The sequence below is a fragment of the Cannabis sativa genome, chromosome 4 (assembly GCF_029168945.1).
Source record: "Cannabis sativa cultivar Pink pepper isolate KNU-18-1 chromosome 4, ASM2916894v1, whole genome shotgun sequence".
In the NCBI taxonomy this organism is placed as follows: domain Eukaryota; kingdom Viridiplantae; phylum Streptophyta; class Magnoliopsida; order Rosales; family Cannabaceae; genus Cannabis; species Cannabis sativa.
This window is the reverse complement of record NC_083604.1, coordinates 75,296,719-75,320,194: the sequence shown is the minus strand read 5'-3', so window position 1 is coordinate 75,320,194 and position 23,476 is coordinate 75,296,719. Positions and strand designations below refer to the sequence as shown.

Below are 23,476 nucleotides of genomic sequence, written 5' to 3'. Positions count from 1 at the left end.
TGCTCCGCCGCTATTAATAGTATTAGCGGCGGACCCTGTTTTTGGCCGCTAATACTATTAATAGCGGCCAAGCAATAGCGGCGGACCAATAGCGGCCGAGGTCCGCCGCTATTGCCCTTTAGCGGCCACATTAAGGAGCAATAGCGGCCGAGGAGCCCGCCGCTATTGCTCCTTAATGTTGTAGTGTCTAAATTTATATATGCTAAAAGTTAAATTTAATACAAAATATATTTAATATGATTTTTATATATTTTTAATAAAAATTTAATATTTTTGTTAATTTTTTACACATTCTTATTAAAACACAATTTATTCTATTTATAGTGTATTGAAGTATAATTATAAAATTTGAGTAATTTATTTTTTGAGTTAAATTTAGTATAAAATTTACATTAATCCATTAGAGATGTTATGATATTTAATTAATTTCAATAAATATTCTTACATTGTAATTCTTATGTCTATTTTTAGAATTTAGTAATTATATTATAAAATTACTTATCACACAAAATAAGTGCTCTAAATATGAATTAAGTATTTTCACATAGTACGAAATTGGCATGAGCACGATCTGACATAAAAATATATGTGTTTATGCACGACAATGAACAAAAAAAATATGGACTTGGGCATGACAAGACCATAAGATATGAATTTAGGCACGATACAGTACGAAAAACTCGAAAACACGATACATTAGCACGAATATAAATTACCTCGAAAACACGACACTTTAGAAGCTAGTTTTATTTTCAATTAAAATTATAATAACATTCAAATTCTAATAATTATAACTTTTTTATGTGTAACTATTGCTAAAAATTGATAAAAAACTAATTAAAATATAAATACACATATTTTAATAATTAGTATATCAATAAAATACAAAAACATGAAGCACGAATTTAAGTCCCTATACAAAAATAGGCTAGGCTATTTAAATAAACACAAAAAAAATAGACCCACTCGAATATAGTACAAGACAAATCCAAGCACGGCGCGAAACTACTAGACTTGCGGGTTGTGTCGGGCTTACCCTATAATTGTAGGCCCAGATCATATTATTTTATGACACAACACGGCCGCATAACCCATAATTTTTTATGACATTGCACGACATAACCTATATTTTAAAAAGCTTCAGCACAACACTTAAATTATATTTTTGCAAATGAAATATAAATCATGAAGCGAAATATGCATTAAAAATAGTAGCAACAAAACTATGATAATTAAGTAGTTTTGGTTAGTCACTCCTGTACTGTGATCATACAAAAAAACATTTAGTTCAGAAGTCTAATAACTAACAATGGCACCAGTAACATTACACACTAACATTCCTAAATAATTAGTTAACTTGAGTTTCAGTAGTTTAGCTCAAAAGTATAAAACATGTTGTCTAAATATGTTAACTTTCATCTCAGGTTGATTACTCCTCTTAATCAGCTCAAAAATGCATATATCTCTTGGATGAAGAGAGTTATTCATTGCAAATTCAGCCCATCCAGTAGAAAATTTATATTCTGATCCATTAACAATTAACTTCACATCATGCCTGTATTCATCTTCACCAACCCAAAGACTAATAGTTTCTGTCTTTTCCTCAAAATAATGGCTTGCAAAATCCGATGGAATAGGCTGCACCAAAAATGTCATCATAATTTAATGTATTGTATTATATGATATTATCATTAAAACAAATATTGATTAGAGCAACATTATTGCTTTCAGCATACCAGTTTATATCCTCCATGCACATGATCTAATTGCAAAGTCACTTTAAAGCTTGGATTTTTTGAAAAGAAATGGCTAGCTACTTCAGAAGCTCTCTTAACCACTGAAGATTTAGATGAAGATGAAGAAGGGCTGTCTTGGTTATTACTAGTGTTTGTTTCAGATATCAGATTAGTGGACTTATCTGCATTAAATTTATAATAAACAGCATTGTAATAATCTGATATAATCTTCTTAAGAATGAAAAAATAAACATAGAGAGAAGAGAGAATGATTAACATTCTTGATTAACAATTGAATATACCTGAAAGTCCAGCAATGACTTTCTTTTGTTCTTTCTTTTTGATTATGTTCTGGGAAATTTTTCTACCTTTACTATTGCCTGCAAAAGAAGAATCAAGCATGAGATTTCGCTTGGACGGTGTTGCAGTTGCTATTTTTGAAGCTGAAAACAACAAATTATTGATCATTAAGAAACAACAACTTCACAAGATCAGTAAACACTTTCTCACATTATCATTACATTTACATACTAGCATTCTCACCACTTTTTCTAATAATGGTAACTTTCAGCTCAGATTGGTTCCCCTTAATCAACTTAAAGATGCAAGCATCTCCTGGCTTTAGAGAGTTCTCTCTTGTAAAGTCCTTCCATCCAGCAGAAAAAGAAAAATCTTTTTCACCAACCAAAAACCTCACATCCCAACATCTCTCACCAACCCAAAGAGTCATAGTTTGAGTCTTGTCTTTAAGGTATTTCTTTGCAAAATACAATGGAATATTCTGCACAAACAAGATTTGATATTAATTGAATTTCATTATTTGAAACATGGATGTCATGATAATAATGTACATATCTTTATTCAAGATGATATAGTTATAAGAGCAACATTTTTCTACATACTAGTTTATATCTTTGCAAGTGAATTGGTCTCAAAACCACTTTGAGGCTGCGATTTTCTGAAAAGCAATGGTTGGTTGTTCTTGAAGATGAAGGCCTCTTACAAGTGCCTTTGTTTCCAGTGTTAGCTTTAGATATCAACTCGGTGGACTCATCTGTATCTGCATTAAATTTACAAAACAACAAGTGTGCTGATAACACTGTTACTTAGTTTAGTTTCAAGAATGTTACTTTATTCATATTCATACCTGAATCTTCAACAGAAAATTTCTCTTGTTCATTATCTGAAATTATGTTTGGTGAAATCATGCTGGATTCATCATCGCTCGCCAAAGAAGATTCAAGTTTCACATTTCGCTTAGATGGTGTAGCTGCTATCTTTGCAGCTACAAAACAACACCTATAAGTTAATCCTACAGCCATATTTTTGTACACATTGAATTATAATGATAATTAAGAACACTTCTTTCTCACCTAAGTCATCATAAGCATCATCATCACACTTAACAATGGAAACTCTAAATGAAATTTCATTGCCATAACTATTAGTCAATTCAAATTTGCAAATATCACCAACTTCCAAACTATTTTCCAGTGCAAATGCTTTCCATCCTTCACTGAATTCGGCTGCGTTTGATCCACCTACGACTCTGTAATGGACAGACCAAGATTCACCATTTGAAACCCAAAGGCTAGCTTCACATTGTTTCTTAATAATGTATGTTCTTGCAAACCAGGATGGTACATGCTGCCATAAATTTATATTAAAACAAAAATGAATTAATTAGTTTTCAAGTGAAATACATTACATGATCAAGGAAGCCTGAAATGACAATCTATATATAAGATTTCACTTACAAAATTTCTCAGACTAGTTGCATATGACCTTTTCATTATAACAGCAAAGAAAGGATAGTCAGACTCAAAGAGATTGGCTCTTTCAAGAGCTGTGGTGTTTCTGTTGACAGATGACGGTTTCTGGCATCTTTTCGGGGTAGATTTGTCTACTTTACTTGGTAAGCTTCCCTTTTTCATAACTTCAAAGGTATGAAAAGACAATGCAGAAATAAAATTACTAAACTATTGTTCTGTTTTCTAAACAAATAATGTATTTTGGTTTAGAGTAAGTACCTTTGGCTTTAGACCTTCTAAGATGAGATAGGTTGTTAGTTGGTGCTTTAACAGGACCACTTGTTCTAATTTTCTTTTGGGGCCTAGAACATGGTATTGGAGACTTGTCCCTGGTTTTAGGATACCTTGGAAAACTGTTTAACACTTCAATAGACTCATCATCATCATCATCATCATCATCATCATCATCATCATCATCATCATCATCATCATCATCTTCTTCTTCTTCTTCTTCATCAATATCAACATTATGCTTCTCATAATGGTTGGGATGATTAGAAGGATAATCAATCTCCATAGTGTTTGTGTCAAATATGATTACATGGAACTCAGAGTCTCCTTCATATCCAAAAACTAAGAAATTTCCACGCCTTAAAGAACAATGTTGTGCAAATTTATCCCAACCCTTTTTCATCCATACTTTTCCATCTCTACTTTTTGTGAGCCCCACCTCCCATCTTGATCCACAAGGTAGTTTAAGAAATACTTGACTTGGTAAGGAACCACCACAGTATTTCTTTAAAAATCTACTAGGAATTTGCTGCAAAAGGAAAGACCAAAACAAAATACTTACATATATTTATAAAATCAAGACATAGTATTCTATGGTTGCAAACAGTTTCATGGTAAATGTATAGACACTCCACACTAAAAAATTAATTATGTCAAAGAAGACTCACTATATAATCATCTTATAAGGAGTTGGAAAAATGAAAACTTAATATAAGATTTGGTTTGGTGTAATAAACTATAAGGTAAGGTATACTTACAAGCTTGTTTAGAAGAGTTTGTTGAAGAACAATCTTGAAAAAGTAGTGAGCAGTAGAAGAAGCCATGGTTGAAATTTGAAACAAAGAAGTTTAATATATTTACAAACAAACACTTTCTTCTGTATTAAAAGAGCTAATAAAGAAATGTAATGTAATATTATTTAAAACTATTTGTGTCATATCAATGCTTTTTGGTTATAGGTCTTCTCCAAACTCCTCATCTATCAAAAGATATGAAATCTTTATGATGATGATTATATTGATATCCTTTAACGCCTATGTATTATTTTTTTATTTATTATTTTTATTATTTAAAACTTTTCCCTTTCCTTATTCATTCTGTAATTATGCACCTATTAACTTGGGAGTCATTTGCCTTGCTTTAATGATTATCAACCACATTAGATTACACATTTTATAGTAATTAATTATTTAATAAATTAGGCAACCCAAAAACGTTGGAAATTGGATATTATAACACAAACCACAACTGACTGTTGATATTCAAAAACAATATTAGAGACTAGCGTTGTTGATTGTAGCCATGATTTTCTTTTTTGTTAGATAATAATACATTGTGTTGATATATTTAATAAACACACAAAAGTATAAAAGTTTGTCATTTTCTTTTTTAATAAGTACAATTACAATATATTGGTACACAATAATATTGTAACCCCACTCCGGTAATTACGATATATTTAAGGAGATATCATTTCATTTAAAATAAATGCATTTATTAGTTTGTTACAAAATTGATTCTATTTGATTATCAATTACTATAAAATGTATATGTAATAGAGAATTTTCTGCTTGATTATATACGGTATGTAGTATATATTGAGTTTAATATTTATTATAGACCACAAATTTAGTAATAAAAATTTACCCTAATTTGTGATTGATTACCATTTTAATAATTTGATATGGAAAATGAGTAATAGATTCATTTATTATTGTATATTGTGTAATATATAAAAAAGAAAAAAAGTTCAATATCTTAATTCAATATGGAAGCTTTTGAGGAAATGTTAAGTGCGGCTTGGTTTGTGATAATTTGGTTTAAAAAGAAAAAAACAATATGGTGAAGAGTCAAGCTCCAAAAGGAATTCTAGGAGGGACACAATAAATACAGTTAGGGAGAAGTGGAATTGTTTCTGTTGAGAATTATGAAGTTTCAAGTGGACTCTACCATTTATTTCTGTGGGACAATATCCAGTATCCACTATAGTTTCCAACTCAAAACATGGTTGGACTTGGATTGGATAGAGTAGCTATTTTCTTCTCACATAACCATGTTTCGAATATTCCTATCTAAACTATTACAAGGTTTTTTATATTTGTTAATAATTAAGTTTTTAACTATAACTCCAATTTAATAAATGTAGAGTTACAGTTCTGATTAGTATTTCTTAATTAAACTGAAATATTAATTAATTAGGATTGATAAATTTTTTCAATGAATGGTTTTGTGTAACAAATTTATTGAGTCTTCACACAAAAGCTTTGGCTCTTTTGGTAGGATTAAAATGGGTACAAGATGTTGTTGGATTACCTATCATCACATGATCTTCTTAGATTCGTTGTCCTTAATTTTGGAATTGGAGTAGCCACTATATCAGAATGAGCTAGGAATTATCTTTACTAACATAAAAATCTTATTATCTAGCTTTCTGGAGGATTGGCTAAGCAGGCTCTAACAAAAAAAAAATCCCTTCAAAAGAGGAGGCCATTTTTTTTATAATAAAATAAAATCTAAACAGTTTCTTTAAACATATAAACGACACTCAATGAAAATTACAATTCTAACAGACTTGTAAAGCTACATAAAGCAATAATAAAATCTAACTAGTACTTTCAAAGATTAGAAGTTTTGACCTTGAAGTGATTATGTATGATCAGCAATACATTTCACCAAGGTGATTATGATTATATGCATCATCATTACATATTAATTATGAAGTAATAATCTCACACTTGGTCTAGTTATGGAAACTTTCATCTCAGCTTGATTTCTCTTAATCAAGCTCAAAGATGCAGATATCTCCGGGCTGAAGAGAATTCTGTCTTGCAAATACAGCAAATCCAGCAGAAAACTTATACTTTGATTTATAAGCCAACAACTTCACATGCCAATATTTCTCACCAACCCAAAGAGTCATAATTTGTGTGTTTTGCCCAAAATAATGCCTTGCAAAAGTCAATGGAATAAGCAGATTATGAGAAAGATTTGATTGCAAAGTCACTTGGAAGCTGGGATTTTCTGAAGATGAAGCATCTTGCTAGTGCCTAAATTGCCCATATTTCCCTCAGATATGAGCTTCCTGGACTTATCTGCACTAATGCACAAAATATGCTAGTAAGCTAATACTTAAACAGATATTTACTTTTAAAAAAATGGCATTCTTGATTCATATTCATACCTGAAAGTTTAACAACAATTTTCTCTTCTTTCTCTGAAATTATGTTCTGTGGAAATATGTTGGCTTTGTCATTCTTTTTAGTAGAAGAAGCATCATATCTCACATTTTGCTTTGATGTACTTGCTAATTTTGTAGCTGAAAATAACAATTGTTAATACTGTAACCATATACACTGACACACATTGAATGATATTCGAAATTAAGAAAATCTACTTCTTATTATTACCTAAGTAGTTATGTGCATCATCATCAGGCTTAACAATAGAAACTCTAAATGAAACATCATTGACAATATTAGTCAGTTCAAATTTGCAAATAGATCCCACTTCCAAATTGTTTTCCACCACAAATGCTTTCCATCCATTGATGAATTCGGCTGCTGTTGATCCACTTGTCAATCGAACTTTGTACTGGACATGCCAAGATTTATCATCTGAAATCCAAAGGCTAGCTTTGCATTCTTCCTTCTTAATGTATGTTTGTGCAAACCAGCGTGGTATATGCTACCAGAATTTTAAAAAAGAACAAGAAAAGAGATTTGATTAGTTAAAATGAAGTAAGCAAAAAACAACTAAACAAAAAATTTACACCGAGGAAAATATAAGGCTAAGATTACTTACGAAATTTCTCCGATCAGTTGTATATGATGCTTTCATAATAACAGTAAAGAAAGGATATTCAGATTGAAAGTAGTTGGCCCTTTCAACAGCTGAGATGTTTCTATGGACAGACAAGGTTTTCTGGTATCTTTTCGAGGTAGGCAAGCCAGTGGTTGTGTTATCTATAGTGTCACCAGATTCTACTTTGATTGATGAGCTTCCTTTTTCCATAACTTTAAAGGGGTGAACATGTAAGACAAGACAGTGCAGAAATATTACTAAACTATGTTTATTATAAACAAACAACTTAAAAAATTCACAAATTAATTTCTAGTTGTAGATGGATTCTGGGGTAAAATTCATTTTAGATTTAGATTAAATACCTTTACCAAGAGGACTTTGTTTCATTTTCTTGTGGGGCTGAGAACATGGTAATGGAGATTTTACCCTTGATTTAGGATGCAGTGAAAATTTTTCCAAGACTTCAAAAGAAACATCATCTCCATCAATATGTACATGCTTCTTAACAAGGATTGGATTAGATGGGTAATCAATTTCTACCATAGTTATTCCAAATATAATCACATTGAACTCTCTCATTTCATATCGGAAAACCACTAGATTTCCCCTGCTTAAAGAAAAATGTTGTGCAAATTTATTCCAACCTTTTTCTAACCATACTTTTCCATCACTACTTTTTGTCAACCCTACCTCCCATCTTGATCCACATGGAAGATTAAGAATTATTTGACTCGACAAGGAACCACAGTATTTCATCCAAAATGTCTTAGGAATTTGCTGCACAAGGGAAAACCAAAAAATAAAAGGGAAAATAAGCTACCACTAAAGTGAAGAGCGATACAGAAACATAACTACATGATTGTTGAAGCCTAAGACCACACTATACAGATCAAAGGCATTTAATCTGAATTTGATGAGAGCACCTATGAACTTAATTAGTTATAAATCTACATACCATCAAAAGACTCACTACCAATAGTTCCAAGGAAGTACACATATTAGACAAACTAACTTGGTGGCACAAATCACAACAATATATATGTATACAAATATGTCATAGAAACCGCTCGTATTTGAGGTTGATACATTACATAAATCACAGAAGAAAATTATGTGTTGAAGTAGAGAGAGTACATAGCATACTTACTAACTTGGTTCTCCCAATATTTTCATTAAGAATAATTTTAATAAAATGGGGAGCAGTTGGAGAAAACTTTGTCTGAGCTCTCTGGCTAGCAGAAGCCATGGTTTAACTTTTTTGCTCTGAAACAAAGAACTTTGTTAGAACTAGAGATCAGGTAAAATAAAAAAAATAAAAAAAAGCTTGTTTGACAGGGAAAGCAACTCTCTCAAGCTCTGCTCTACTTAAGTATCACAAGGCAGTCTGTGAGCAACGGCAAAGCACAGAGCCAGAGTCAATTCTACAGTAGTTCTACTGCTACAAGAATTGTTATGGACATACAAATAGAAATGTAATAAGTGCAAGACCACACACACACACATATATATATATGCATACATAAAACTCTGTTTGGATAAAATATAAAATAAATAAATAACTAATAAACTATATATTAATTAACTTCTAAAAAACTATTATTTAAAAGCAATATAAGACCAATTTAAAAAACAAAAAAGTAATTTATGAGTTACTACATATACTATTTTAATTTTAATACATGAATGTTTCTCTGTTCAGGTTTTTTTTTTCATAGTTTTATTATTTCTTTCTATTAATTTTTTCTTTTAATCCTAATTAACAAAGTTTTATACAGAAAAACCCAATATGTACTATCAATATGTGTGATTGGTTTAAAGAATTGTCTATAATCACATTCATCAGAGTAATCTGCTTAATAAAAAAAAAATGTAATGATAAGTAAAAACATGAATATTTCGATAAGTGTGTAATTCAATCATTATTATGGAAACCTTCATCTTCTTCTTTCTATAGCTATTCTATATATCAATAGCTAGAAACAAAGACCGTTTGAACTTCCTTACTTTAACGAACCGTGCTGCCATTTTCATTCATCATTGAAAGACGATACGATACCCCCAATCGATTCAGAAGCCTTTTAGTTTTATATATTAATATCTGCAACCAATAATAAACAAAAACGAAAATTCGAAACCCTAATTCTCGAAAATAATGAAATCCAGAATTCAAATAATCCAGAATGAAACTTGCTTGCGGGTCACGCAAGCGGCTGGAATTGGTCCTCAGTTTCTCTGTCCTCCATTTTAGAAATCTCTGAGAGCTTGGTCAGTGGTGAGACAGTGGGGGTTGATGGGTTGTATGCAGAAAGCAGTTGAAGGAAAACAATGAACAGAGTGACGAGGAATGAGGATTAGGGTTAGTGCTGCGTGAGAGAGATGGAGAAATGAAACCACGTACGGTATTTTTCATATACGACAATGAAATGACGAAACGACATCCCTATCTCTAATTATTCTCTTGGTCGTAGAGTTTGAGTGAATCAACATCTCCTATTACATTGTGTTAAACCAATTAAAATTTAACAGGTCAATTAATTTTTTATTTATAAAAAATTAAACCTCTAATAATAAAGTAAACAACATTAATGAACATATTTAATAAAAATTAGATTAGTTTAACAGGAGATCTTATTCAGTTTGAGTAATCTAACATGTAATAAATCCATAATTATATAATTATACCACTTCTCACTTTTGAATGACTCATGATTTACTCATAACATAACCTTTAATTACAATGGATAGTCTGGCTGCATCCTTAATCATAACCATAGCCTAATAATTCCTCACTTTTCCTCACAAAGAAAGCTCACAAATTTAAATCTCTCATACCCAAATAAAATATATGTAATTTATATATATTCTCTTATTATTATTATTATTATTATTATTATTATTATTATTATTATTATTATTATTAAAAGGTCTATTTATTCTTTTCAAACAACATAAAATCAGCCATGTCAATAATTTTAATTTTTTTTTTAAAAAAAGTAAATTAATTAATTGAGCATTAATTTATAATAACTAAAAAGTTAAAACTATAGCTCAAATATAAAAACAAAAATGACACTAAATAGATGAGCATATTAATGCCAGAGTAAGCATTTTCCGTCTTTCTTGCGTTGTACTTCAGGAGCTTAGGCGCCACGTATATCAAGGCCATCCTTCCACTCGAAATATGCATTAAAAAATAAAAACTAGTAGCAACAAAACATTTAGTTCAGAAGTCTATTAATAACTAACAGTGGCACCAGTAACATTTCTCACAGAAGAGTGATCATTATATATGCACTAACAATTCTTAAATAATTAGTTAACTTGAGTTTCAGTAGTTTAGCTCAAAAGTATAAAACATGTTGTCTAAATATGTTAACTTTCATCTCAGGTTGAATACTCCTCTTAATTAGCTCAAAAATGCATGTATCTCTTGGATGAAGACAGTTATTCATTGCAAATTCAGCCCATCCAGTAGAAAATTTATATTCTGATCCATCAACAATTAACTTCACATCATGCCTGTATTCATCCTCACCAACCCAAAGACTAATAGTTTCTGTCTTTTCCTCAAAATAATGGCTTGCAAAATCCAATGGAATAGGCTGCACCAAAAATGTCATCATAATTTAATTATAGTATGCATAATTTGAGATTATCATTGTAGGAAATTTAAGATAGGAATTTACTATCTTGGCCCTACACCAACAAAACAAACGAATCAATATTTAAGGTCAATTTCGACCTTTCCCTGTTCACTTGACTTTTCAAAGTCTGAACATCAAAACGACTTCGTTTTGTGTTTGAACAAAACCAAAGAGGGGTTCGAGAATCTTCTCATTCACTCCCTCACTCTCTGAAATGCTAGAAACCCTAGCAGAGAGTTTCTCTCTGAGAAACTCGAACCCTAGCCCTTACAAACCCAGAAATCAAACCCCAAACACAACACACAGATCAGATCTACAATGATCTGATCTATACACAACCACACACACAAACAGAATTAGATTAAGGTTAGAAAATACCAAGATTTTTGCCGAAGTTCACCAATAAATTGGCTACGTCTCCGTTTGAGCTGCTCCTCAAAGATGAGAGCTCGATTTCCACAAAATCTTGCTGTTCAGAAGTACATCAATGGAGATTCCAAGTCACAGGTAATTTTCTGACTGGTAATCTCTTTTATTTTACAAGTTTAAGTGTTTAATCCCTTTCCCTAACGATTTCTAACTCTCTGTTTGTTTTCCTGGTACATGCGAGGTTATTTCCTTCTTCTCCTTCAAGCTTAGAACTCCTGTATCTTGAAGTAAACTCTCAACTGTATAGATCTGGGCTTAGATGCAGGTATATATAGATCTAGGGTTTCTATTTTTGCTTCTGCATGTGTTAGTTAGGTAGTTATAGAAATTAGTTAGGTGTGGATTTAACCAAATCCATTCTAACTAATTTCTGTTAGGGATTCTAGAGGCCGAAGGCCAACTTAGGATTTTTACTTGTATTTATAGTTCTGTCCTTTTGTATTAATTGTATTGAGTCTTGTAGAAGCTTATTAATGGCAGAAAACAAAAACAAAGAAGAGAAAACAAAGCAGAGCATAAAGGCAGAGCCAAAGAATGAAAATGCCAAGAAAAGCTTAACCAACTGGTTAGCTTTGAGACCTCTTTATTATATACTAAGATGATACAAAGTACACGCGCTGAATAAGAAAATAACAACCAAAACTGAACTTAACTAATATTAACTAACTAACAGAAAGTAACAGAATGCTTAGCTAACATCCCCCCTCAAACGAAATGGCGAGGAAGCCATTTGAAGTTTGCCTTTAAGATAAGCAAATCTGTCAGTAGTTAATGGTTTAGTCAAGATGTCTGCCACTTGATCAAACGTAGGAACATAGCGAACAGAGAGTCGTTTGGTTGAGATGAGGTCTCGAACGAAATGAAGATCGATCTCAATGTGTTTGCATCGAGCATGAAACACAGGGTTGGCAGCAAGTGCAGTGGCACTTTGATTGTCAACCCATAACACAGGTGATTGAGAGAGAGTGACACGGAGTTCAGAGAGCAGAGAAGTAATCCATTGTACTTCAGCAGCAGCAAGAGCAAGGGCCCTGAACTTGCTCTCTGTGCTTGATCGAGCAACGACATGTTGCTTTTTTGCTGACCAAGAGATCAAGTTTTCTCCTAAAAACATGAGATAGCCACCTGTTGATCTTCTATCATCTATGCAGCTGGCCCAATCTGCATCTGTATACCCTTGAAGTTGAAGAGTGTCACTTTGTTTAAGCCATAGCCCATCTGATAAAGTTCCCTTTAGATACCGAAGCAACCTCTTGCAGGCCTCCCAATGTTTGACAGTGGGGGCATGGAGAAATTGGCTAAGTTTATTGATTATATAAGCAACATCTGGTCTTGTCAAATTGAGGTATTGTAAAGCACCAATGGTACTCCTATACAGTGTGATATCTTCAAACAGATCACTGTCATTTAAGCTGAGTTTGGATGAGGAACTAGTAGGATTTGAACACGTTTTAGCACCCTCCATGTGAACCCGTGTAAGCAAATCTGTAATGTATTTGCTTTGACTAAGATACATACCTTTGTCATTCCTGTAAACCTCCACTCCCAGAAAATAGTGAATAGGGCCTAAATCTTTTAAAGAGAACTCTGTGTTTAGACCAGTGATAAAATGGTTGATGAGAGATGAGTTTGGTCCCGTTATTAGAATATCGTCCACATACACAAGGATGTAAACCAGATTGTTTCCAGCTCCATGAATAAACAAAGAACAATCAGATTTAGATCCTTGGAAACCCCAACGAAGCAAAGTTTGGTTCAACTTATCATTCCAAGCTCTTGGAGCCTGCTTTAACCCGTACAAAGCTTTGTGAAGTAGACAAACGTGATCTGGTCTAGAGGCATCAACAAATCCAGGAGGTTGTTGCATGTACACAACCTCATTTAAATTGCCATTGAGAAAGGCATTACTCACGTCCAATTGCTTCACGGGCCAGTTATTGTTGACAGCAAGTGAAAGAACAAGTCGAACAGTGACCGGTTTAACAACTGGACTGAAGGTGTCTGCGTAATCGATGCCTGGAGTTTGAAGATAACCACGAGCAACAAGTCTTTATTTACACTTGTCCAAACTGCCATCAGAGTTAAGCTTGACACGATGAACCCATTTATTTGTAATGACCTGCATATCTGTTGTATAGGGAACCAAAGTCCATGTTTTTTGGTGAGTGAGAGCATGAATCTCCGAGTTCATAGCAGCCAGCCATTTAGGATTACTAAGAGCCTCTTTGAGATTTTTTGGTTCTGTGGGAATAAGGGATTCAGGGAGAGGGTGTTTAGTAGCAAGGTACGATTTTGGTTTGGTAATGCCACTTTGGGATCTAGTTTTCATGGAGTGGCTTCTAGTAGGGTGAGATGGTACATTTGGCTCAGGTGCAAGTCTTTGGGTTAATGATTGTTGATCTTCACGGGTTTGAGATAAACCAGTAGGTAAAATTGTTGCATTTGGCTCAGGTGCAAGTGTTTGGGGATTATGCTGGGAGAGAGACAAGGTTGTTGGTGGGACAGAACAGGTGATATTGGGGGTTGGGGTAAATTCTGAGGAGGGCTATGTGAGCAGTGGGTAGTGGAGACTCAGTTGCAGCAGGTGTAGTTGATATTGCAGGACCAGAAGCAACAAAAGTTGGGTCAGTATGCAAAGATACAGAGATAGGAGAGAATGTATTAGAAGTAGAAGAAGGTGAGATGTTTGATTGTACCTGAGTCATAGTAGAGGAGCCTTTTGCAGGATAGAGATGCTCATTAAAAATAACATTTCGAGCAATGTACAGTCTGCCTTCAGGACTTTCACAGAGATATCCTTTATGATGTGAGGAATAGCCCAAGAAAAGGCATTGTTGAGATCGATACTCCATTTTGTATCTATTGTAAGGCCTCAAATGGGGAAAACAAGCACATCCAAAGGACCTTAGGATGTTGTAATCTGGTTTTGTATGGAAGAGAGTCTCATATGGTGAGAGATATTGTAAGACTCTTGTTGGTAATCTATTGATGGTAAAAACAGCAGAGCTAAAAGCATACCACCAATAAGATAAATCCAAACCAGATTGTGCTAAGAGAGTTAGGCCAGTTTCAGTAATATGCCTATGTTTTCTTTCTGCCTTGCCATTTTGCTCATGAGTCTTTGGACAAGGATGTTGAAAGTGAATACCTTGATCCTCTAGAAACCTCTTAAATGGTCTGTACTCCCCTCCCCAATCTGCTTGGACAGATTTAATGGGAAGATTAAATTGTTTTTCCACTAAACTTTTCCATTTTAGAAACACTTCAAGGGCTTGAGATTTGAGAGTAAGTGGAAAGATCCAAGTGTATCGACTGTAATCATCAAGAAAGTGTACATAGTACTTATATCCCTGCTTAGAATCAACATGGGAGGGGCCCCATAGGTCTGTGTGTATCAAGGCAAGAGGTTGACTGGTTTTAGTTGCAGATGAGGGAAAGGGCAAGGTATGACTTTTACCAAGTTGACAAGCACTACAGAAAGCCAAATCTTTAATTGAGCCAGTGTGAGGAAGATGGGGCAAAAGTTTGATTAAAGTGTTTATAGCAGGGTGTCCGAGAGTGCAATGCCAGGTATTAACATCTTTGTTTGTAGAAAAATGATAAAGAGCAGGGTTAAGGGTAGAACAATCAGAAGCAGTAGATGTTTTATTGATTGAGGAGAAAGTACAATTTGTTCCAGGATTATTATACTTGGAACATGTTGGATTACAGACACATTCAGAGTCAACAAACTGACTAGATACAAGATTGCATTGCAGAGTAGTTGAAGAGGAAGCATCTCCCAACTGGTATAGCCCATCTTTAAGTTTCCCTCGGAGCAGTACCTGTCCAGTGTCTTTGTCCTTGACAAAGCACCAGTTTTTATGGAATTCAAGAAACACATTGTTGTCCTCAGTTAGTTTAGAAACACTGATTAAATTCTTTTTAATGGAGGGTATTTGCAAGACAGAATTTAGCTTTAATGGACAATTAATGGAGGAAGGTAAAGAGGTATATCCAATGTGTGAGATACGAATTTTCTTACCATCAGCAACAGCCAGAGCTTCTGATCCAGCATAGACATTTGATGATTCAAGAGTCTCTAGGTTGTTGGTGATATGATTTGTTGCCCCAGTGTCAACAAACCATGATAGATCGTCACCAAAGTCAGGAAGAACAGTGGTGTTATGAGAATCAGTAGGTAGTTCATATTCAGTCAAGTAAGCACGAGGAGTAGAGACACCAGGTTTGGGGGAGACAAAATTTTTGTCGAATCTGTAGTGACACACAGCTGCGGTGTGTCCAGATTTCATGCAGACTTGACAAATGAGCTTGGAGTTGACATATGAACCACGATTGAAGCCTCGTCCTTGAGTTCTGGCATAACCATCAGTTGTTGAGCCACGTCCAGGATTCTGAGATGGTTTAAAGAAACCAGTTCTTGATGCCCCATAAGCAAGATTTGCTTCCATCTTGAGCGTAAGATCATTGACAGTATTGTGATGATCTAGGCGACTTTCATGAGCCATTAAGAGAGCCTGAACCTCTTCCAAGGTGAGTTCATCACTTCTGGATGTTATTCCAGAAACAACTGGGTCATATTCGGGACCTAATCCGCTGAGTAATTGAAGAATAACATCTTGACTCCCAATAGTGGAGCCAGCTATGGAGATAGAATCGGAGAGAGTTTGGACTTTATCAATATAATCAGATATTGACAGAGACCCTTTCTTGATGTGAGAAAATTCACCTTTGAGTTGTAGGAGACGCGCACGTGATTGACTGGTGAATTTCTGTTCAAGGGCCTTCCAAACAGAGTAAGAACTGGTATAATTCGCAACAGACGCAAGAACTCCTTCAGACATCGAAGATCGCAACCAAGAGAGAAGAAGCTGATCGTTCTTCTTCCATTGTTGATACTGAGGGTTGGAGACACCATTAACAAGATGCTGAGGAGGAGGAACTCCTGTAAACAGAGTATCATCAAGGTCATGCCCAATGACCGTAGGAACAACCTGAGATTTCCAAGCAAGAAAATTGGTACGATCTAATTTGACAGTAAGAGAGGCAGAAAGAGAATTGGAGAAAGGACTCCATGTAGACGAAGAGATTTGTTGAGTAGTAGCAGCGGTAGCAGTAGAGTTTGAAGGATCGGTGTTGGTTCCAGTGGAAGCCATTAATGACAGAGGTCAATGGCGATTGATACCATGTAGAAGCTTATTAATGGCAGAAAACAAAAACAAAGAAGAGAAAACAAAGCAGAGCATAAAGGCAGAGCCAAAGAATGAAAATGCCAAGAAAAGCTTAACCAACTGGTTAGCTTTGAGACCTCTTTATTATATACTAAGATGATACAAAGTACACGTGCTGAATAAGAAAATAACAACCAAAACTGAACTTAACTAATATTAACTAACTAACAGAAAGTAACAGAATGCTTAGCTAACAAGTCTAATATCAGTGTAAGTGGAGGTTTAATCCAACAATCATTAAAGCAAATATTGATTAGAGCAACATTATTAATTTCTGCATATACCAGATTATATCCTCGATGCAAATGATCTAATTGCAAAGTCACTTTAAAGCTTGGATTTTTTGAAAAGAAATGGCTAGCTACTTCAAAAGCTCTCTTAACCACTGAAAATTTAGATGAAGATGAAGAAGGCCTGTCTTGGTTATTACCAGTGTTTGCTTCAGATATCAGATTAGTGGACTTATCTGCATTAAATTTACAATAAACAGCTTTGTAATAATCTGATATAATTTTCTTAAGAAACAAAAAATAAACATAGAGAGAAGAGAGAATGACATTATTCTTGATCGATTCATATTCATACCTGAAAGTTCAGCAATAACTTTCTCTCTGTCTTTCTTTTTGATTATGTTCTGTGAAATGTTTCTAGCTTTATTGTTTCCAGCAAATGAAGAATCAAGCGTGACATTTCGCTTGGATGGTGTTGCAGTTGATATTTTTGAAGCTGAAAACAACACATAACCAATCTTACACAGAAATATTGATCATTAAGAAACCAAGAACAGAGAAAATAGTTTAGAAGATCATCATGACAATAACAACAACAGCTAAACAAAGTAAACACTTTCTAACATGATCATTACATACTAGCATTCTCACCACTTTTTCTGATTATGGTAACTTTCAGCTCAGATTGGTTGCCCTTAATCAACTCAAAGATGCAAACATCTCCTGGCTTTAGGGAGTTGTCTCTTGTAAATTCCTTCCATCCAGCAGAAAAAGAAAAATATTTTCTATGAGCCAATAACCTCACATCCCAACATCTCTCACCAACCCAAAGAGTCATAGTTTGAGTCTTATCTTTAAGGTGTTGCCTTGCAAAATGCACTGGAATATTCTGCACAAAGAAGAGTTGATATTGACTTTCATTGTTACTAGTACTCTCTTGATGCTATGCTAGATTAAAAGAAAAAAATAAAGCAACAATTTTGACATAAAGAAGTCATGATATATCTTTATTCAAGATGATATACGTATAAATTTAACATTTGAAAGACATATGCAATATTTATTATTAAAACATATATTTATAAGAGCAATGTTTTTCTACATACTAGGTTATGTCCTTCCAAGTGCAAGGGTCGCAAATCCACTTTGAGGCTAGGATTTTCCGAGAAGAAATGACTGGTTGTTTCGAAAAATGAAGCCCTCTTATTAGTGCCTTTGTTTCCAGTGTTAACTTTAGATATCAACTTGGTGGACTCATCTGTATCTGCATTAAGTGTATAAAACAAGTGTGCTGATACCTCTGTTAGTTTAGTTTTAAGAATATTTGACTTTTCTTGATTCATATTCATACCTGAATCTTCTTCTTCCACAACAATTTTCTCTTGTTCTTTATCTGAAAATATGTTTGGTGAAACCATGCTGGATTCATCATCACTCTCAAAAGAAGAATTCTCACCAGTTTTTCTAATAATGGTAACTTTCAGCTCAGACTGGTTCTTATTAATCACCTCAAAGATGCAAACATCTCCTGGCTTTAGAGAGTTCGCTCTTGTAAATTCCTTCCATCCAGCAGAAAAAGAAGATTCTCTACAAACCAAAAACTTCACATGCCAACATCTCACACCAACCCAAAGAGTCAAAGTCTGTGTCTTGTCCTTAAAGTGTTGCCTTGCAAAATGTTTTGGAATATTCTGCACAAATAAGACTTCATGTTTGACTTTAATTATTATTAGTACTCTCTTGATGCTTGATTGATTAAAAACAAAAGTAACAAAATTTGACACAAAGATGTCATGATAATGATGTGTATTTATAAGAGCAACATATTTCTACATACTAGTTTATGTCTTTTCAAGTGACTTGGTCTCAAAACCACTTTGTGGCTACCATTTTTTGAGCTGAAAGTGTTGGTTGTTTCAGAAGATGAAGGCTTCTTATAAGCGCCTTTGTTTCCAGTGTTTGCTTTGGACATCAACTTTGCGGACTTATCTGCACATTTTCATTAAATAACAAGTGCTGATAACTCAGTTTTGTTTTAAGAATGTTTCTTGATTGACATCCATACCTGAATCTTCAACAATAGTTTTCTTTTGCTCTTTCTCTGAAATTATGTTCGGTGAAAGGATGCTGGATTCATCATCACTCGCAAAAGAAGAATCATCGCTTGGAGAAGAAGAATCAAGTTTCACATTTCTCTTGGATGGTGTAGCTGCTATCTCTGCAGCTGAAAAACAACACCTATAAGTTAATCCTTCAACCATTTATACACATTGAATTATAATGATAATTAAGAACACTTTTTTCTCACCTAAGTCATGGTACGCATCATCATCACACTTAACAATGGAAACTCTAAATGAAATTTCATTGCCATAACTATTAGTCAATTCAAATCTGCAAATATCACCAACTTCCAAACTATTATCCACTGCAAATGCTTTCCATCCATGAACGAATTGGGCTGCTTTTGATCCACCTATGACTTTGTAATGAACAGACCAAGATTCGCCATTTGAAACCCAAAGGCTAGCTTCACATTGTTTCTTACAAATATATGTTCTTGCAAACCAGCGTGGTATATGTTGCTAAAAATTATTTTAGAAAAAAAAAATATGAAATGATTAGTTTTAAGTGAAGTACATGATGAAGGAAAGAAAGGATATAACAACAATTTACTTACAGAATTTCTCTGACCAGTTGCATATGATTTTTTCATAATAACAGCAAAGAAAGGATAGTCAGACTCAAAGAGTTTGGCTCTTTCAAGAGCTGTGGTGTTTCTGTAGACAGGCGACGGTTTCTGGTATCTTTTCGGGGTAGATTTGTCTACTTTACTTGATAAGCTTCCATTTTTCATAACTTCAAAGGTGGTGATCATATGTATTATGGAAAGACAGTGCAAAAATAAAATTACTAAAACTATTGTTCTGTTTTATTAACAAATAATAATAAGAAAGAAAGACCTTTAGTATTGCTGCTTTGTGGTTTACCAGGAACACTTGGTCTCATTTTCTTTTGGGGCCGAGAACATGGTATTGGAGACTTGTCCCTGGTTTTAGGATTCCTTGGAAAACTGTCCAAGACTTGAATAGAATCATCATCATCATCATCAATATGAACATTCTGCTTTTCAAAATGGTTAGGACTATGAGGATAATCTATCTCCGTGTTGGTTGTGTCAAATATGATAACATGGAAATGAGAGTCTCCTTCATATCGAAAAACTAAGAAATTTCCACGGCTTAAAGAAAAATGTAGTGCAAATTTATCCCAACCCTTTTCCATCCATACTTTTCCATCATTACTTTTTGTCAACTCTACCTCCCATATTGATCCACAAGGTACTTTAAGAAATACTTGACTTGGTAAACAGCCACAGTATTTCACCCAAAATCCATAAGGAATTTGCTGCACAAGGAAATAGAAACATTACATGACCACACAATTTATAAATATTTATGTATATACAATATGTTCCTTTTCTTTAAATCAAGACATTATTCATGGTTTATAGAAGAAATGAAGTTAATATATGATTTGGCTTGGTGTAATAAATTAAATCATAGAAGAAATGTTAGGGTATAAGGTATACTTACAAGCTTGTTCAGATGAGTTTGTTGAAGAATAATCTTGAAAAAATGGGGAGCAGTAGGAGAAGAAGCCATTGTTGAAAGTTGAAACAAACAACTTTATTAGAGAACTGATCATATTAAAGCACAACACAATACATTTATAAACAAACAGTGTACTCTCTTAAAAAAAAATGTTATATTATATTATTAAACGTCTAGACAAACATGCTGCCCCTTTTATTTATTTTTTTGAAACTTTTCCCCTTCCTTGAGTAATTAGCAGCTATTAACTTGGACTTATTTACCTTGCATTAATGATTATTAACCACATTACATTACATGTCTATACACTAATTAATTAAATAAACTGGCCAACTAACTCTAAAAACTAATGAAATTAAGACAAACCACAACAAAACCACGGAATATAGGATAGTAATTTTGAAGTGACTGTTAATATTCAAAACCATTTACTAGATATCTTTTGAACTGTAGGAATTTTACTTGGTGAAATTCCAAGTTTGACCTACACCACTCAAGAAATATGTCAAAACGACAGGGACAAACTTGTCCCAGAAAATTCAATTTAAAACCTCAATCAACGACAAAGAAACTTTGGTCGTTTTCTCCTGCACGACAATGGAACTTGTCGTTCTTCACTCACACGACAAATCGTTTAAACCAAACGATTTGTCGTTCTTGATTGAACAAAAGTAAGTTCAATCAGAGCTAACCCTAGCTCATTTGCACCTTCGAACATTCGAGAGTTTCTCAAACTCTCTCTCTTTCTCTCTGCCTTCTCTCTGGTTCTCAAACCCTAGAACCAGAGATCCTCCTCGATCTATTGATCGATCTTACCCAGAAACCTTCCCAGAAACAACCCAAAACACACACATACAAATATCAAACATAGATCATTAGGTTAGGGTTAGAAAATTAACACCAGAGATTATAGAGGTTCGCCCTAAATCAGGGGTACATCCTCTTTGAGCTCGCCTTGAAGATCGACCTCAGATCTTTCACTATGAAGCATGAATATTACAACAGGTAAGAAATCCAAGTCACAGATCGACTGGTATTTCTAGGTTTTCTCTCTTTTGTTTTCTGTGTTTGTTTTTCTTTTTCTTTCTGGTTTATCTCACTAACTCACTTCTGTTTCTTGTGCATGAACTTGAAACAACATATGGAGCTGAACAATCTCTCAGATCTGGTAACCTAGGGCTTTTGCTTCTGGTATATTTTCATCTCTTCTCTTCTGTTCCTTTTATAGTTGTAGTTCTAGGGTTGATCACAGAACTAGGAGTTAGTTACAACTTCGGTTGTAACTAACAACTAGTTCTTGATCCACTAGAGGCGAAGCCACCTAGGATCTGATTGTCTGTTGTATTCTGTTTGCTTTTATTTGTAATTTTCACTTCATCTGTAAAACTGTAATAATAAAGGTTACAGTGAGGTCTAATTTTAACAATTTCCACCTTAGATCTCATCTGTAATCTTTATTATCATAGTTCTTCGTCCTCGTGTCTTAGCTCAGTGGTAAAGTGGTCATCCACCATTACCAACCCCTAACAAGTCCAAGCAATGCTTGAACTTGGTTAAGGGTAGCACCTTAGTACCGATATCAGAAGGATTCTCTTCAGTGGGAACTTTCTCTATCTGTACAACCTTTTGTGTCACTTTATCTCGTATAAAGTGATACTTTATTTCCACATGTTTGGTTCTGTCATGAAAGACAGGATTCTTACACAAGTGGATACAACTCTGGCTGTCTGAATAGATTGTAGGTTCTTCATCTAGGAGTTTAAGTTCATCTAAATAGTCCTTAAGCCAAATGGCTTCTTTAATAGCCTCTGAATACTTGATACATACTCGGATTCTCGTTGTAGATAATGCTACAACGAGTACAGTTGTACTTTCCAAATGATACAATTCCCATACAGTGTAAAGAAATAGGCGGTAGATTTTCTACTATCTCTCGTCACCGTGATAGTCCGCATCACCGTACCCGGATCATTCGTGTTGTTGTCCCTTCTTTTGTAGTTTAATCCCACTTCGTAGATCCCGGTAAGTATCTTAGTAACCATTTCATAGCCTCCCAAAGTGTTGTTTACTCCGGGTTAGCCATGTACTTACTTAGTACACTAATGGCATAGGCTAAGTCGTCCTAAGGTGCTTACCATTAGGTACATCATCGATCCCACCGCACTTTAGAATAAGGCACTTCACTCCATAGATTCTTTCTCTCGTAGTTTTAGGACATTGCTCCTTGCTTAGGTAGTAGTGATTAGTCATAGGTTGCTTAGTTTGCTTTGCATTAGTCATAGAGAAATTCTCTAAGACTTTCTTAATGTAGTTTTTCTGATGTAGCCTTAGTGTCCCATGTTCCCTGTCCCTAGAGATGTTAATGCCTAGGATCTTAGCGCACTTGCCTAAGTCCTTCATCTCAAACTCTTCCCTTAGCCAACCTTTCATTAGGTTAACTCGGTCCTTTCCTTGCTCACAATGAGCATGTCATCTACATACAGCGGTAAGTAGATGACTTCATCAATCTTAGTGCTCTTTGTAGTATAGACAGTGTCATAATAGCTCTAGAAAACCCTTTCTTGATCATGAACTCATCAAACCTTTTGTTCCATTGTCTTGGTGATCGTTTAAGTCCATACAGGGACTTAATCACGGTTAAGTGCACAAGTCTTCTTTCCCTTTTCCTCATATCCTTTAGGTTGTTGCATGTAGATTTCTTCCTCGAGTTCCCCGTATGTGTAAATGCGTAGTTACATCCATTTGATCA

General features: G+C 34.2%; 5 protein-coding genes across 10 annotated transcripts; all 5 read right to left on the bottom strand.

The window, feature by feature from the left end:
* Positions 1 to 1,179: 1,179 nt before the first annotated feature.
* LOC115713769 (B3 domain-containing protein LOC_Os12g40080-like) lies at positions 1,180 to 3,745 on the bottom strand. Its single transcript, XM_061114517.1, has 7 exons — positions 3,494 to 3,745; positions 2,884 to 3,383; positions 2,639 to 2,796; positions 2,280 to 2,517; positions 2,039 to 2,116; positions 1,737 to 1,918; positions 1,180 to 1,638 (listed from the first exon to the last, which is right to left on the bottom strand). Exons 2-7 carry the CDS (start codon positions 3,056 to 3,058, stop codon positions 1,378 to 1,380), a joined length of 1,092 nt encoding a protein of 363 aa, XP_060970500.1. The 5' UTR covers positions 3,059 to 3,383; positions 3,494 to 3,745; the 3' UTR covers positions 1,180 to 1,377.
* Positions 3,089 to 3,670, bottom strand: LOC133037156 (B3 domain-containing protein Os11g0197600-like). The gene is made up of 3 exons (XM_061113998.1): positions 3,494 to 3,670; positions 3,213 to 3,383; positions 3,089 to 3,109 (listed from the first exon to the last, which is right to left on the bottom strand). The coding sequence occupies exons 1-3, from the start codon at positions 3,668 to 3,670 to the stop codon at positions 3,089 to 3,091; spliced, it is 369 nt and encodes a 122-aa protein (XP_060969981.1).
* LOC133037155 (B3 domain-containing protein At1g49475-like) lies at positions 3,711 to 4,602 on the bottom strand. The gene is made up of 3 exons (XM_061113997.1): positions 4,537 to 4,602; positions 4,447 to 4,457; positions 3,711 to 4,335 (listed from the first exon to the last, which is right to left on the bottom strand). The coding sequence occupies exons 1-3, from the start codon at positions 4,600 to 4,602 to the stop codon at positions 3,711 to 3,713; spliced, it is 702 nt and encodes a 233-aa protein (XP_060969980.1).
* Positions 4,603 to 6,233: 1,631 nt separating this feature from the next.
* LOC133037380 (B3 domain-containing transcription factor VRN1-like) lies at positions 6,234 to 10,049 on the bottom strand. 5 transcript variants are annotated; one of them, XM_061114501.1, is made up of 7 exons: positions 9,584 to 10,049; positions 8,727 to 8,842; positions 7,942 to 8,356; positions 7,580 to 7,791; positions 7,186 to 7,462; positions 6,960 to 7,094; positions 6,234 to 6,875 (listed from the first exon to the last, which is right to left on the bottom strand). In XM_061114501.1, the coding sequence occupies exons 2-7, from the start codon at positions 8,823 to 8,825 to the stop codon at positions 6,826 to 6,828; spliced, it is 1,188 nt and encodes a 395-aa protein (XP_060970484.1). In that variant the 5' UTR covers positions 8,826 to 8,842; positions 9,584 to 10,049; the 3' UTR covers positions 6,234 to 6,825. The 5 variants fall into 5 exon arrangements, with proteins under 5 accessions (XP_060970484.1, XP_060970483.1, XP_060970487.1 ...); XM_061114500.1 differs by having other exon boundaries at positions 6,234 to 6,870; positions 9,584 to 10,044; XM_061114504.1 differs by having other exon boundaries at positions 6,234 to 6,870; positions 7,942 to 8,077; positions 9,584 to 10,040.
* A 587-nt stretch (positions 10,050 to 10,636) lies between these two features.
* On the bottom strand, positions 10,637 to 21,081 carry LOC115715055 (B3 domain-containing protein Os03g0620500). Of its 2 annotated transcripts, none has more exons than XM_061114498.1 (12): positions 20,710 to 21,081; positions 20,104 to 20,521; positions 19,794 to 19,972; positions 19,422 to 19,698; positions 19,179 to 19,337; positions 18,951 to 19,102; positions 18,465 to 18,804; positions 18,220 to 18,377; positions 17,765 to 18,002; positions 17,469 to 17,609; positions 17,168 to 17,349; positions 10,637 to 11,181 (listed from the first exon to the last, which is right to left on the bottom strand). In XM_061114498.1, the coding sequence occupies exons 1-12, from the start codon at positions 20,776 to 20,778 to the stop codon at positions 10,921 to 10,923; spliced, it is 2,574 nt and encodes an 857-aa protein (XP_060970481.1). In that variant the 5' UTR covers positions 20,779 to 21,081; the 3' UTR covers positions 10,637 to 10,920. The 2 variants fall into 2 exon arrangements, with proteins under 2 accessions (XP_060970481.1, XP_060970482.1); XM_061114499.1 differs by having other exon boundaries at positions 11,038 to 11,181; positions 17,314 to 17,349.
* Positions 21,082 to 23,476: the final 2,395 nt, after the last annotated feature.